Consider the following 14,138-nt stretch of genomic DNA (forward strand, 5'->3'; position numbering starts at 1 on the left):
GAAGCAGTATGAGATACAGAGTTATTTTTAGCATAGACAGTTCATAGTTATGCTTAAAAGACATAGGTCAGAGTTTAAATACTGGAGGTAAAAGCTGTCCTAGACAATTTGAAATGTCAATACGTTTAATCTTTGAAAATTAAAATGGAGGGGTGGAATCACTGAAATATCAACATGAACTAGATATTTTTTATGTAAGATTGTTATGGCTTCACAGACTTCCTGAAGTAAGAAGGCACCTCTGGAGACAGTCTGGCCCAGCCACCTGCTGGGAGCAGGATCAGTTAGGGCCGGCTGCTCAGGGCCGTGTCCACGTGGCCACTGAATGTTTCCAAAGATGCAGACTTTATAATCTCCCCGGGACACCTGTTCTAGTGCTCAGTCACCTGCACGGTAAAAGGAATTTTCCTTTTTTAAATAGTTTAAATGGAATATCTTACCCTTCAATCAATGGCTATTGCTTCCTGCCCTTTCACCGAGAATCACCGAGAAGAGGCTAGCTCTATCTTCTTTACTCACTTCCATTGGGTATAATTACACATGTATAGATTTGTATGTAAGGAAAAAGCTCGCAGAAACAATCAGAGCAAACAGGTCACACCCACTGACACACCTACACCTGTGCTTGCTTGCTCTTGGTAACAGATGTTTTGTATTGCTTTCGCTGTCCTGGATTCTGTGGATAAGTAAAGACTACAAGTCTTAGTCTCTGCACATTAGAAAGCTTAAGAGGTGACTCATTTCATTCCTGTGATTTACTCCTCATTTCAAACTGAAGTCTTGACTCTCATGATCAAACCTCTAGGCAGTTCACTTTCCATTAGTTGTTAAGATGAAGACTGTATTAAGTTGAGTTTGCGTAACTCTTTGTCACATCTTCAATTACGTGTCCTACTTGAAAGCACCAATGGAGGAGAGGATCAATTCTGCCTTGCGGCAGAGTCCTTAGCTATGTTAGGTGTGTTTCTTCTTTCTTTCTCTTCTTTTGGTGCTTTCTGCATTAATCCTAGAGAATTTGTGACTGTATCTAATTGCTTGATCAGCCAGTTCTGCCTGGGCACCCCAGCCCTGGATCAGCATCTTTCTGCCCTGCTCCTTGCTTAGCACCTAGCTTTAGGCTAGTCAGGTAGCCTAGTTGTTCATGCGCAGATCTTTCCAAATCCTATTGCAATCTGTGCTTACTTTCAACTGCTTTATAGCACTTAATTTGTGTCTCCTGCCCTGGCTGTTAGTGCCCTGTTCGTTCAGGTCACGCTGCTTTCTTCCTAGACCTGCACTGGTTTCTTGGCTTTCCCATTCCACCACTTCTGCAGTCTGACTGCTGCCTGACTTCTCTTTCCAACTTACTCCTCTTTCCCATTTCCATCACTGTCCTTACTCTTTCTGCACGCATCCTGAGGTTTTTCATCTGTACTGCCTTAGAGCAATGATCATCACCAGAGACACTGCCTTCCAAGTGCAGGCCAGCCCCATGCCACCCTGAACCACTGTTGGAAGAATGCACAGAGAAGGTCCACCACTGCTGCTTAGCCAAGAATGGAGCACAGGTCATTCAGAAGTTGTTATAATTTTAAATTGCCTCAACAGGGGATGACAATTTTGCAGACTTTAATTCTTGAACTATAAAAGCTATGCACAGATTTGCTTTGTGAAGCCCTCAGATAGACTTGGGTACCTGTCATGATGTTTCAATTCAAGAGAGCAATGAGCAATTCAGCTTATTTACCGTCCAAGCTGCCAGACTCTGGCTGCTTGTGCTGTCTGTAGTGAGAATTGCTTGTGACATGTAAGTCACTTATGGTGACAGTCTGAATAAAGTCCTTCATCTGTACTGAATGTATGTGAACTGCAGTCCCCCTGACCCTGATTTCATATTCATGCCCAAAGTACAGAAACTGATGAAACTGTTCAAAAATGATCACTGCAATTTTTAATAGACAGAAAACAATATGCTTCCCTTATTGATATTAGGAGCAGCTGTGACAGTCCTGCTGGTTTTATCTGTTGTTTTCTTTGTTTTGTTTTGTTTTGTTGTGGGTTTTTTGTTTATTTTTTCTCCCCAGTTACCCATTAGAGCTCTATGAAACAAGCAAAGTAATGGGTGATGACACTGGTTTTCCTAGTATTGACAGGTGTGGTTTCACATTAAGAAGCCATGCAGTACAACTCAGACCATTCTGTCCAGACTAATAAGCGTATGTAACCACACTCTTTCAGCATCAGTAGCGGTATCCGTCTTGGGTGAGTGACCTGCATTCCATTAGCAGTGTCTTGTAGGAATGGTGCATGCTTTGTCTACTTGGTGAGAACACAATATAATGATATTACTTGTTTGAAGCATAATTTGCAATTGATGTAATGAGAAGTGACCACTTTGGCTGGCAGATTGAACTACCGCTGTTTTGTAAACATATGGCAGGAAGATAGTGAAGTAAAATTAAATTGTTCTGATATCTGGATATCTACTTTGATCTTTCCAAGAGTATATAGCTTGGTTTTAACTCTGCTTTAGAATATCTACAATAACTTAAACTGTGATTCATGAGTCACATCACCAGTATTCTGCAGAGGACCAAAGGTCTGTTGTGACGGAGGAGGCAGGTTGAAAGAAGTGTGCTTTAACTTACTTATATAAGGGAACAGAGATAGGGGGGGAGGGGGGGAGTGGGGGGAGGAAGAGGACATATAGGGAGGATGTTTACAGTGTATTTGAACTGCATCCCTGTTGACCAGGGGGGTTGTCTTTTCTTAGGGAAGATCTCTTGTCATTTTTCCTTTGTAGAAGGCAAGAAGTTGAGCAGCACAAACTGTTTTTCAGTGCTGTGTATGTCCATATCATGGTATGTTATGTGTTGTTATACTATCACGGCTATAGATAGATATGGGCAACTACATGCAACTTGTTATTCATACACATTCACGATACTGATGTGTGCCTATGCTCTGTGCTGTGATGCCGTACGCTGTGCCGGATCTGTTTCCCACAGCGGGAGGTTGGTGGGCACAGGTGTTGTGTTACCTATTCGCATCGTGCCATGGCAGATTAAGTTGCACGGTGTTTCACCGGAGGGGCAGCCTGGAAATAATCAGCAGAAGGGAGCGATGAAGTGAGCGAAACATAACAAAGGAAAACAATTCCAGAATGATTCTATATCGTAGAGACGGAGCTAGTGGGATAGCTCCATGTCATGCCGCAGAGCTACCGGAGGAGCGAGGGATACTCTCCGCTGTGCCGGGCTGTTTCGGGCCGCCGCATCCTGCTTCGGATCCCGCCGGCAGTGTCCGGAGCCCGGGGTGCCGCACCGGGCAGCGCCGTGCTCGGCCGTGAGGAGCTAAACGACGCGGCGGGGCCCGGCAGCGGCCTCCCGCTCTCCCCGTCCCGGCGGCGGGCTCGGCGGGCTCCCGACAGCCAATCAGCGCGGCGCCAGCGGCACGCGGTGGGCAGCGCAACCCGGCCCCGCTCGGCCCCGCCGCTCTCCCTGCCCCGCTCGGCCCCGCCGCCCGCCGCCGCCTCCCCGCCGCTCGCAGCCGCGGAGCTTGGTTCGGTGAGCGGAGCGGAACTTCGGCGGCAGTTGGGGCGTGGGAAGCGAGGAGCGGAGCTGCGCGGCGCTGCGCGGCGCTGCGGAGCGCGCCTGGCTGAGCGGACAAGTTGGAGATGCGGGAGGAAGTCGCACCTTAGGCGGATCGGGAGCTCCGGGCTGGTGCAGCGATGTACCTCTTCGGCAGCGAGGACTACGAGGCGGTAAGACGCGTCCGCCGAGAGGGTCTTGGGGTTTTAGTCTGTAATTGTTATTTTAACATAATAAATTTCTCGGAACTGTGGTCAGCTCTGAATGCCAGTCGGTGCTCTGCTTCCTGTAGTCCAGCTTTGGTGCTCACCGACGTGATTGCTTTTCAATGTGACGTTTTTCTGCAAGTTCTCCGTGCAGGACACTGGTTGCTAGGTTGGACTGAATTTCTGCTCCTTGTCACGCTGATGGCATGAGGTGGCACTTAAAGCATTCAGATACGGGGTGTGATGAGGTGACACAGGCTCCAGGCAAGCCAAAGCCCTGCTTCCAAATAACTCAGAGTTCTTATTCTTTGTACTGTAGATGGACTACACATAGGTTACAGGACTGAACTCAATTGTAGGTTATGGGTATGCTGCCAAGTCGTTTCTTTTGTCCAGTTCCAAACATGTCACGGCTGTGTAATGTATTGTCCATGACAAGTGCCAGCTTAGAAAACCCACAGCACACTCCCGTTAGAATCTGACATTGCTTACTTCAGGATTTGCGTAAGATGACACTCCGAAGAAGTTGTTGATGAGAAGGAAACCACAAATAACTCCGTGTTGTTGCGCATTATTGGTAGCCGACATCAGAGTTTACAGCCCAAGCGTCAAGTGCTGTGCTGTGTGAGGGGACGGATGGATCCTTCTACCCACACACCCCTCGTGACAGAGACCTGAGGAGCTCTAGGGAGAAGCACAGGGAGCAACAGAAACGCTACGAGCTTTTCTATAGGAAATCAGAATGAATTCTGCGTGTTAAAAACGGTGTGTTCTTTGCATATAACTTGCAATCGCAAATGCTTTGTTTTGGTTCTCTGAATATGAAAGTATTTTTGCTGACATTGTGGGTTCTCCAGCACATTTCAAGGAATTCACTGAGTTATCCTGAATTCTTTTTCCCCCCATGTTTTTTAATGCCAAACAGTTTGTGGGATGCCGGAAACATGGAAGAAGTTGTTGAGGAAAAGAATTTAAACGCAGCTGTCTGCACATGGAGCTCACTGTGTGCGTGAGTTGCACCAACTTGCACAAACTGAGCAGGGAAACGGAGAAGAACGTAGTTTCTCTAAAGCAATAAACAACACGGTGTTGCAGTAATTGATTTTGAACAATTCATTAATTGCTCTTAAAAACTGACAACTGAGAGTGAGTGTCCAACTATAAGCTATAAATAAACTATATGTTGTTGTAATTCACTGCATCACTGTAGCTATATTGTAAAGCATTGCCAATCTGTATTAATAGTTTTTGAGGGATTCTTTACATTCCACTGCACCTTTAATGGTTACTTACTGCTTTGTAAAGGGAGAGGAATCTGTGAATCTGAAATGCTGATGTACCTGGAGGGGCACCTGGATGGCTGCAGTATGGTTTTGGACTCCCATGCATCTCTCAGTCTCATCTCCTGATACACATTGTTTCATTGTGTTAGAAAAACAACATTGAGGCATTCTGTCATTGAAAATAGTTTCATATGTAAGTCATTTGTCTCAGGCAGGTGAGACATCTCACTCCAGTCCCCCTGCTGAATAGTTAAACGGGCAGAATGGCGTCAATGGGAAAATGAATTGTGTGGGCTTGGGGGTGCACATACATTTGGTTTTCTTTCTAAATCTCTGGTGGTCCATGAAACCAAAGTGTACCACTTTTCTCAAACAAAATGTTTCATTCAGTCCAACTCAAAATATAACTTTTATTTTTTCTTTCATACAAATTAAGTTTGTGCTTTTTTATGTCATTTTGGCAGTCAAACATACCAAGATGCTCGCTTTACTCAGTGATAAGTATGTATTAAGCTATTCTTAAAACCACCAAAAATAGAAGAGTTGGACTATGAGATCTTGAAGAACAGTTTTATTGTTCAATAAAACCTAGAATCAATGGAAAACTTCATACAGATATGTAGTTCGTGAAGCCATATGCTCTGTACTGTGGAAAAGGCATTTGTTTTATCTTCCCACACGATTACTTATGAGTCACTGCAGGACAATGTCAGTGAAAAGAGTGACAATGAAGATTCTCAGGGCTTCATTTGAAGTTCTTGATTAATTTCAGCCAGTTTCAAATGTGTGTGAGACATTGTAGCTATGAATATAGACTGTGAAACTTATCCTAGAAAGGTGATCACTAATAAAATTAAACACAATTAAAATATCTCTTAAAGGATTTCAGTAGAGCTCTCTTAAGAACCCCATCTTCGAATAGAGAAACTCTCTTTGATTGCTGTATATATTTCATATGCACATCTTTGTGTGCACATTTACAGAAACATGAGCATGTGAAGCGATGTTCCAACTCAGTTAAATTAACAGTGAAGCTCCATAGCCTGGTACAACCAAGTTTTGCATGTACTCTTTGGTTTTCCTTTATTCCAGTGCCTAATGGAACACATGTTATTAGTTTTTCTGGGTGCACAGTAATTCTGACAGCACCGATACTCAATTTGTGTGTCATTTCCTGCGAAACTTGGTTAACAAAGGCAGTGTTCCTTAAGGATCAGTTACCAAAAGACAATGCTGTGGTTTAGGACCACTCAGTAGTCAGAAAAAATCCTCATTATCACAGCTCAGTAAGAAATGCTGTATTTCAAACTGTAATAAAACCATTTAGCTGTAATTCTCTCCTGTTTGAATATTTTGCGTGAAAGTTCAGACTTGGGGTATTAACTGTGTTTGACACTATTTTAGCACTTCAGGTAGGTGGAATCAACATATTTTGCGCCACATACCGGGAAATGCTGAGGTGTTCAAGTATAGTAAACAACTTTATTTCATAAATAGAGGAATCCAAAAAAAAGCTATAGGCTGAGGCATCTCATTTGTGGCTACAGCTTGTTAGTATAGGGATTTTTCTGTTTGTTTACAAAATAAACCACTTGAAACAGAACAGAATTGGTGTTCTTCATAGAAAACAAGAAGTGGGTGCTCTTCTCATGTTAAATTGTGCTCAGCGTAAAACTCCCAAAGCATCCAGTGTTCACCCCAGGTGGCCTTCTTAGTCAGTGTGTAAAGTGTGAGGGAAGTGTAGGGTTGTGCTTGCATTTCTGGGAGGCTTGCCTTGTTCTCCTGTGCCCCCTGGCCCAGCAGGACATTTCCCATAGCCGCAGATACTCTGCTCCTGTTCTCTTGAGTCAGCTTTCTGTGGGATAACTATTTGGCTTTTCTAGTAGAATGGCCAGGCACTGCTATGATAAGTGTAAAATTAGGATTTCTTCTGAGGGTAAACTGACTGTTGGAAAGGTTTTTTGTAGGAGAGTATTTCTGAAGTAGGGACGAGTTTTCTTGGTAAGTGCTCACTTAAGGAAAGTCACTGATTTCCTCCACTCCTTCTTTCAAATGCCCTTCCCGTGGTCTGTCAGTTGAACTGATATGTGTAGCAGTGCTTTATGTGCAAGCCCTCACTAAATTTATGGCCAATCTAAAGTCAAATGACAAAGGTAAGGGTATGTGCTAGAGAAAGCATGTGGTTTGGTAAGGGGCTTAACTCTTCAAAACTGCAGCTCATTTTATCCTCCAAAACACTCACAGTGGAGATAAAATGCTGATAGTTGAATTTATAGTTTAAAATACTCCTCCTTCCCCCTTAATAATTAACCCCTTGGACACAAAATAGTCAAGGAGGTTTGAACTGCGTGTGTTGAACTTCTCCCTAAGAAATGATATACATGCAACTTTCACCTTTATCCTCAGAAATAGGGTGAGTAGTAGTAAGTCTATTGCTACAACAGGTGTTGTCTGGGAGGATGATGGAACATAGAATGTGATCATACTTTTAGGAAGTGATACCTGTTTTAACTGAAGAAACTCAAAACTTGGCTCTCAAACTTTTACTTTTTATAATTTTTTCTCTTCCCAAGTATCCTTAGGAGGAATAGAAAACCTCTTCATAGCTTCAGTGAATTGGTTGTAATGTCCAGAGCAAATATTTTTGTTGCTTGTAAATCTAGCATTTGTCACTTGTATTCTCCAGGCAAAAGTTTTGAAGTTGTCTGTTTAAATTATATCTTCAGTTCCCTGGAGTTTGCTTATGTCCTTTTGCAGGATGGAGCACTTTGCATGGAATATTAAAGATGATGTTGACAGATGCCAGTTACACTTCTGGCTCCTACAGGGCAGCCTTATCTGCTAAAAAGTATGAAAATCTGTCTGCTAAATTTCTAAAGGGCTGGGAGATCTTGAAGCATTCAAATAACATTCAAGTCTGAGAAGAGCTCCTTTTTAAGTGCTATTAGTGAATCAAACCTTGATTATGTTTGTAGGAAGCATGCTGCTTGTAGGGCGAATTTGGCTGTGAGATGGAGAAAAGCCATCATCTATTTTGGACACTTACTATTCTGAGTCCTAGAAATCAGCAGGATGAACACTTTGATATGTTTTCAGTGTTTATTCTAAATCATTGCTACTTACCTTATTTCATAAACTGAACAAAGGGAGAAAAGATAATGGGAGTATTGCTAAGATTAGAAGGAGTCATGTTTAAGTGTTCAGCAATGGCATTATTATTATTATTATTTAAATCATATTCCGTACTAATGCAGGACCGTCTGAAAACCATAAATCAGAATTAAGCGACTTAGGAAACCCACTGACTTGAATTGCAGATGCAGTTCTGCAAATTACCTGTAGCAGTCCACTGTAAAAAATAAACCAGACGATTTTGGAATAACTTTTATTTGTTTATCTTACTTCGGTCTAAGGCAACATCTCATGCTGTGTTGAGATGAATTACTTCTGTGGCATTTGTGAGTGTAACTTGAAGTGCAGACATGTAAGGTGGGAAAATTAAATCTGTGCTTTGTCCATCCTCAGGTGAATCATTTAACGTTTGGATTCTCTGCATTTAAACTGCAGATGGTATTTGATTTTCTCCTGGTAATGATAGAGGCTTAACCTGTTAAATGAGAAAAGTACTGTTTTTACATGTTAAAAATGCTACTACATGATTTTCAACTGCAGATGTTTTACGTATGTACTGTGCATACATATGAATGGAGTTAGTCCTGTAAAGAGGGTTGTATTGCAAGAAGTGCACTGTGTGGAGGGCATGTGTGCTCACATCCAGAGCTGGATGTGGGTTTGTGTGTCACCCTTATCAGCCCTTTGCCCATGGATCCTCCTCAGCAGCCAAGAGCAGAAACAGTATCGTTTTTGTTTCCTACACTGAAAGAGCAAAGGTCATTCTGTACAGCATTGTTCCCCACTGCTAGCATGGAGATGTCTCAGCCATACTTGTGACCTTGCATGTGAGCCCCGGGATTCCCTTGAGGGAAGCTGGGAAGAGCCAGGGGCTCCAAGCCTGTATTAGTGCAGCTCCTACAGTGATGTCAGTTGGGACTGCAAAACTGTGTAGGAAAACCTTAATAAAAATAATGTACAGAAAGGTCTTGGTCACTAATGTGTTGCCCCCAGGGCACCCAACATGCTTTCCAATTAGTGATCTGTGCGAATTATACCAGCATTTATCCTCCTGTAGTGTCTGCACATCCAAGGTAGATTATTTTTAATAGTAGTGTTATTGTTTGATCTTCATATACATTTTCTTGTCACTTTTCATTACTTTGAGTCTTAGTGACTGAGGATGGATGGAGGCTTCTTTTTGGTTAGTGGCAGTATACAGGAAGGATCTATAGTGTACTGGAACAGGCTGCCCAGAGGGGTTGTGGAGTCTCCTTCTCTGGAGTTATTCAAGACCCATCTGGATGCTTTCACGTGTAACCTACTCTAGGGAGCCTTCTTTAGCAGGAGGTTGGACTAGGTGATCTCCAGGGGTCCCTTCCAACCCCTTTCATTCTGTGATTCTGTGATGCTACACCTGGCATATCCCTCCCTCCAACACAGGACAGGCAAGAGCAATGTGGGGTGTATGTGCCTTGAAACATGAGCTGGTCATGGTGTTATGTGCAGGCCTCTCAGCTGTATCTCAGCCTTACACCACACGGAGCATTGCTTGCTTTTCACAGTGTGCTGCCCTGGGCGTGCTATGCACTCTGAAACTAAACCTGAGTATCCCACTTCAGGAACTATCTTCTAAAAACAGATGTTTCTGACAGAAAATTGTGAGGCAAATTGATAGCTACAATTAACCCAGAGTCTTCAATAGCAAATTATTGCTGAGTGGTGCCTGAAGGCACTGGCAGGATGGAGTGAGCGTACCTCTTGCTGTCAAAATGGGACACAAGTAGCTCACTGTGGCTGAGACGCGGGTTCATAACTGAGGCACACGCAGGAAAGAGCCCTGTGAAATAAAGGAAGGTCAAATGGTTTCTGGCATTTAGAAGCAAATCACACTGACCAGCTCCAGGTGATTCATTGTCAAGGGAGAAGCTGAATTCTGTTTATGGAGTAGAGGGGATGAGATGAGGAATGTGTGAAGTGGCCTAGGTTGGCGGGAATAGTGCAGTTCTCTCATGAATATGAAGAGAAAAATAGAAAGCAAATGAATATATTTACAAATTTCACACACACGTAGAATGGGTGAGTGTCCTTGTGTTGCTACTGTTGGTTCCTCCTTCGCTTATCACCTTCCTCTTCCAGCTTGTAGTAAGTGCTGGTGGGGAAAAAAGACCCAAAGCCCTATCTCTGCATTCCCTCCACCAAGCTGCTCCAGGTAGTTTTGTACCTCATGTGTTACCCTCCATTCTGAGACAGCAGCAGGAAGGATGGAAGGAAGTCTCACTCAGGTCCTGGGAATGGCTGGCTTTTAGCAGTGCTAAACACCTAATGAGATCTTTAAATTACTTGGTTCTTGTTGCAGTATTTCTGACTGAAGGAAACAAATACGATATTACCACATACTTTCTGACAGGTCTGTGAGTTTCTTCAGCAACTTCTTAAAAACAGAGTCAAATATTGTTTTCCAGTAAAATACCATAGTGCAGGGAATTTTATAGAATGTACTGTTTCTCATGTTACGCTAAAACAGTCTGTGACTTTCTTCTTTATGCCTGATAGTTTTTTATGCAAGTGAAATCAAGGGAGCAGAAAATCACAGGAGGCAAACCAAGCCAGTCAAAACAAAGTGCATGAGCTCACAAAACAAGCAAACAAACAAACAAACAGACAAACAAAAATCACCAGGTATTTTGGAAAACCAGTCATGACTTGGGGGAGCATTGAAAGCTTGTTGTGATTGTGTGGATTTGTTCTCAGAAGTGTGGTAGTCATGTATAATAAAGCAGTGTTACCCTTGAGTGGTTCAGTGATGTTCTGTGTCCTTTTAGGGAGAATATTTGCTGACTTGTTAGGTGTTTCTGTGCTCTCTTTAAGTCTGGCAAAGTGCTGCTCAGCGTCTCTTGCTGAATTTTGCTTCACGGAATTTGATCGACGTGAACTTTAAAACAAACAAACAAACAGAAAAACTCACTGATCAAGAATAATATGATATTTCTTTTCTGTATTGTTATTTGCTCTACAGACCTTGATAAATTAAAAACAAAACAATACAAGGAAATGAGGAGTTTGAATTGAGCTTATTATAACCACAGCAAAGATAGCTGTGGGGACACCAGTATGGCTATGGCAACAAACACAGAGCTGATGGGATAATTCCTTGTGCTTCTCTGATTTATGTAGCTGCCACACACATCTTGGGTTCCTCTGCACACATCTGAATGTATGTGTGTACGTGTCTGGGCATTTAGGAATTATTTACAGTTTGCTCTTGGTTACACCACATGCAGTCATATTTGATATTTAATGAGATGTCAGGGGAAATCTCTAGCTAGAGAAGTCTTGTGGATAAGAGACACTAATGTCGTGTCTGTTTTAAAGCATTAATTTGTAACCCTCAGGTAGAATCCTATGCAGAAAAGTTAGACCTATCTAGAAGGCAGCTTGAATGTCTCTGGTTAAAGAAATAGGCCTTGCATGGATTGTGTATGAATGCAAAAGAAATAAGCCTTGTATGTATTGTGTGTGAATGAAACACAAGAAATTTCCAGAATTTCCAGGGGCCCCACTGCAGTGTTTGTAACAATAGAGTTATTTTAAAGTCTGTTTTCTAGTTAAACATTTGTGACATGCATTTTGATTATGATGTTGTTTAGTCTGTGGATAGCCGCGAGTTAGCCAGCAGGGTTACACACGGAAAATGTTTTATGTGAAACGTGGATCGTGACTCCCCTGCAGCGTGTATGGGAAGCTGAAGACACAGAGGCATGTTCACACTGTCTGCGTGCATACATGCCTGAATGCCTGCTGTGGCAGACTGCCTGTTTTAGATGCTCTATCTTGGGTAGTGCATCTACTTTTCTCCCATCTACAGTATATGAGGTGGTGTCTGGCAGTCTAGATAGCTCGCTGCTCCTTTGACCTTTCAACACCATAGTAGTTATGACAGCTAGATTAAGCTGTCATAGATTAAGGCTGGATACAGTCTAATGTCATTTTGATAGGAGCCTTCCGCACAGGTGAGTCAAAAGCCAGAAAAATCTGCTTCAGATCACATGACCTGAAACCATTCTGTTCATCTCTTCCAGGCACAATTCCTTTTATTTAATCCTTTATTTTCTTCTTATACTATTGAGATTGTGTTCATGTCTGCGTGGGAATTGATTTTTGTTTTCCAGTCATTTATAATAAGTAGATGTGATGAGCCACTTCCGAAACAACTGTTCGGAGTAAACCTATTATTTATTTCTATTTAATATTGGCTGTGAGGATGTCTATCACAGAGGAATCCATCCAGCTCTTCAGCAGACCACGAGCATCAATCTTTATGAAGATTTGTCTTCTCTAAATATTAAACAAGCTCTGGGCAATTGATTGGCTAAATGAAGCACTGTTTGTTTACTCAGACTATGTGTTATTTTCCAGACAGCAGCATCAGCTGATGGGGAAGAGCTGAGAAAAGCTGGGGATAGCTGTTGTATCTTCTTAAGAGGCACAAGTTCTTCTTTCAGCAAATCTTTTATTATTCATTTATGTATTTTTATTTTGATGTAGAAACAGGTAGTGTTAACTGTGACAGGCTTGTTTATTATTTTGTGAATCTCTGACCAGACTATTAACTAGGATCTGTACGGGGAAGCAATTTAGTGGAACCTGAATGTTTTGACTCCTGTAATTGTAGGACTACAGGAACCAGCAATTTGGAAAGCTTTTCTCTGAGGAATGAATGAATGGAAGCTCTGAGAAGTTCTGTGCGTGTTTCTTTGTCATTTCTAACACAATGTGAATCTACACGCTTTAATACAGCAATACATTATTTCAAATGCAAAAAAAAATCGATGAATACTCAATTCTAGAATAATGTCCTGTCTTTTATGGTATGCAGTATATTTTTACTGTTCTGTTAAATGTTACAAACAAGTCAGATGGACTTAGCAATACAGCTTTGACCTTTTTTAAAGGCTGTTTCGGTGTTTTTCTCTAAATATCTTGGCAAATATTCTTCAAGTCGGAGTGTTTGTTTATTGGTGCAAGCAAAGCAACAGGGCTGCATAGATCCAAAAAGAGCATGTGACATACTATGCTGACCTCTTCAGTCTAAGGGCAGATAGATCATTACTGAAGTTTTATGCAGGGGGAGCAATGGGATGCCAGTTCATAGAAGCAAAGCTGGTTCATGAATTGCTATTATTAGAGTATTATATTACAATATTATAATTATATTGCAAGCCTATTCCTTTAAGGAACTGCTCAATGTTGAAAGGAAATGGTCCTTCATGTCTTTTTATGGCATGTAGTTGCCCAAAAGTACGTAAGAACTGTTACTTTCACTGAAGAAAAGATGATTTCTTTCATGTGAACAAATGGGATTGTTACCTTGTACAGAACTTGATTCATTTGTATTCCTCTGTGTGTGTAAGCGGCTCAGCAAGATAAATTCTGAGACTAAACATCATATAATTTATTAAGAAGTTTATTTATCATATAAATAATGTACTTATTCTTCATTCATTTATCTAAGATGTTAGATTACTTTAGAGCTCATTTCGATGTTCCCGGAATGGAATATTAGTCAATAAAATTCTGTGTAAAGTTGCAAAATTTCCATCCGTGGAGATTTTCAAAACTCAACTGGTCTGAGCAACCTGAGCTGGCTCTGAGTCTGGCCCTGTTTTGAGCAGGCAGTTGTGCCAGCCATCCCACAGAGGTCCTCTCCAACCTGATTTTTTCTGTGATTCTCTTCAGAGAATACAGAATGTTAAGAAATGTTGCTATCACTGAAATAGATATTCCTGCATTTTATGGTATAAATCAAATCTTACAGAAGTCTTCATGCTGTTCAGCAGTTGCCTAGCTCCCATTGCTGAAGGATACCCTATGTAGTTCTGAAACTTTAAGCCATTGGTCTGTAATTAACCATAATACTTTTGCCTTCATCTGCTTCCTATATAAGTTTGTTGTTATACCTACAGAGT

The 14,138-nt window shown here is 41.8% G+C and overlaps 1 protein-coding gene across 8 annotated transcripts in view; it reads left to right on the top strand.

The window, feature by feature from the left end:
- The window catches only part of CACNB2 (calcium voltage-gated channel auxiliary subunit beta 2), a 216,754-nt gene that overhangs the window by 120,592 nt on the left and 82,024 nt on the right, over positions 1-14,138 (top strand). Inside the window, exon 1 of one of the 8 annotated variants that reach the window (XM_072330342.1) lies at positions 3,565-3,742. The exons of 6 other annotated variants lie outside the window; for them this stretch is intronic. In XM_072330342.1, the coding sequence (XP_072186443.1) occupies positions 3,710-3,742 (33 nt within the window). In that variant the 5' untranslated portion in view covers positions 3,565-3,709. Of the gene's footprint in view, positions 1-3,564; positions 3,743-14,138 lie in introns of those variants that run through there. One more of the 8 variants, XM_072330343.1, reaches the window with a different exon arrangement.

The sequence above is a fragment of the Excalfactoria chinensis genome, chromosome 2 (assembly GCF_039878825.1).
Source record: "Excalfactoria chinensis isolate bCotChi1 chromosome 2, bCotChi1.hap2, whole genome shotgun sequence".
NCBI lineage: Eukaryota > Metazoa > Chordata > Aves > Galliformes > Phasianidae > Excalfactoria > Excalfactoria chinensis.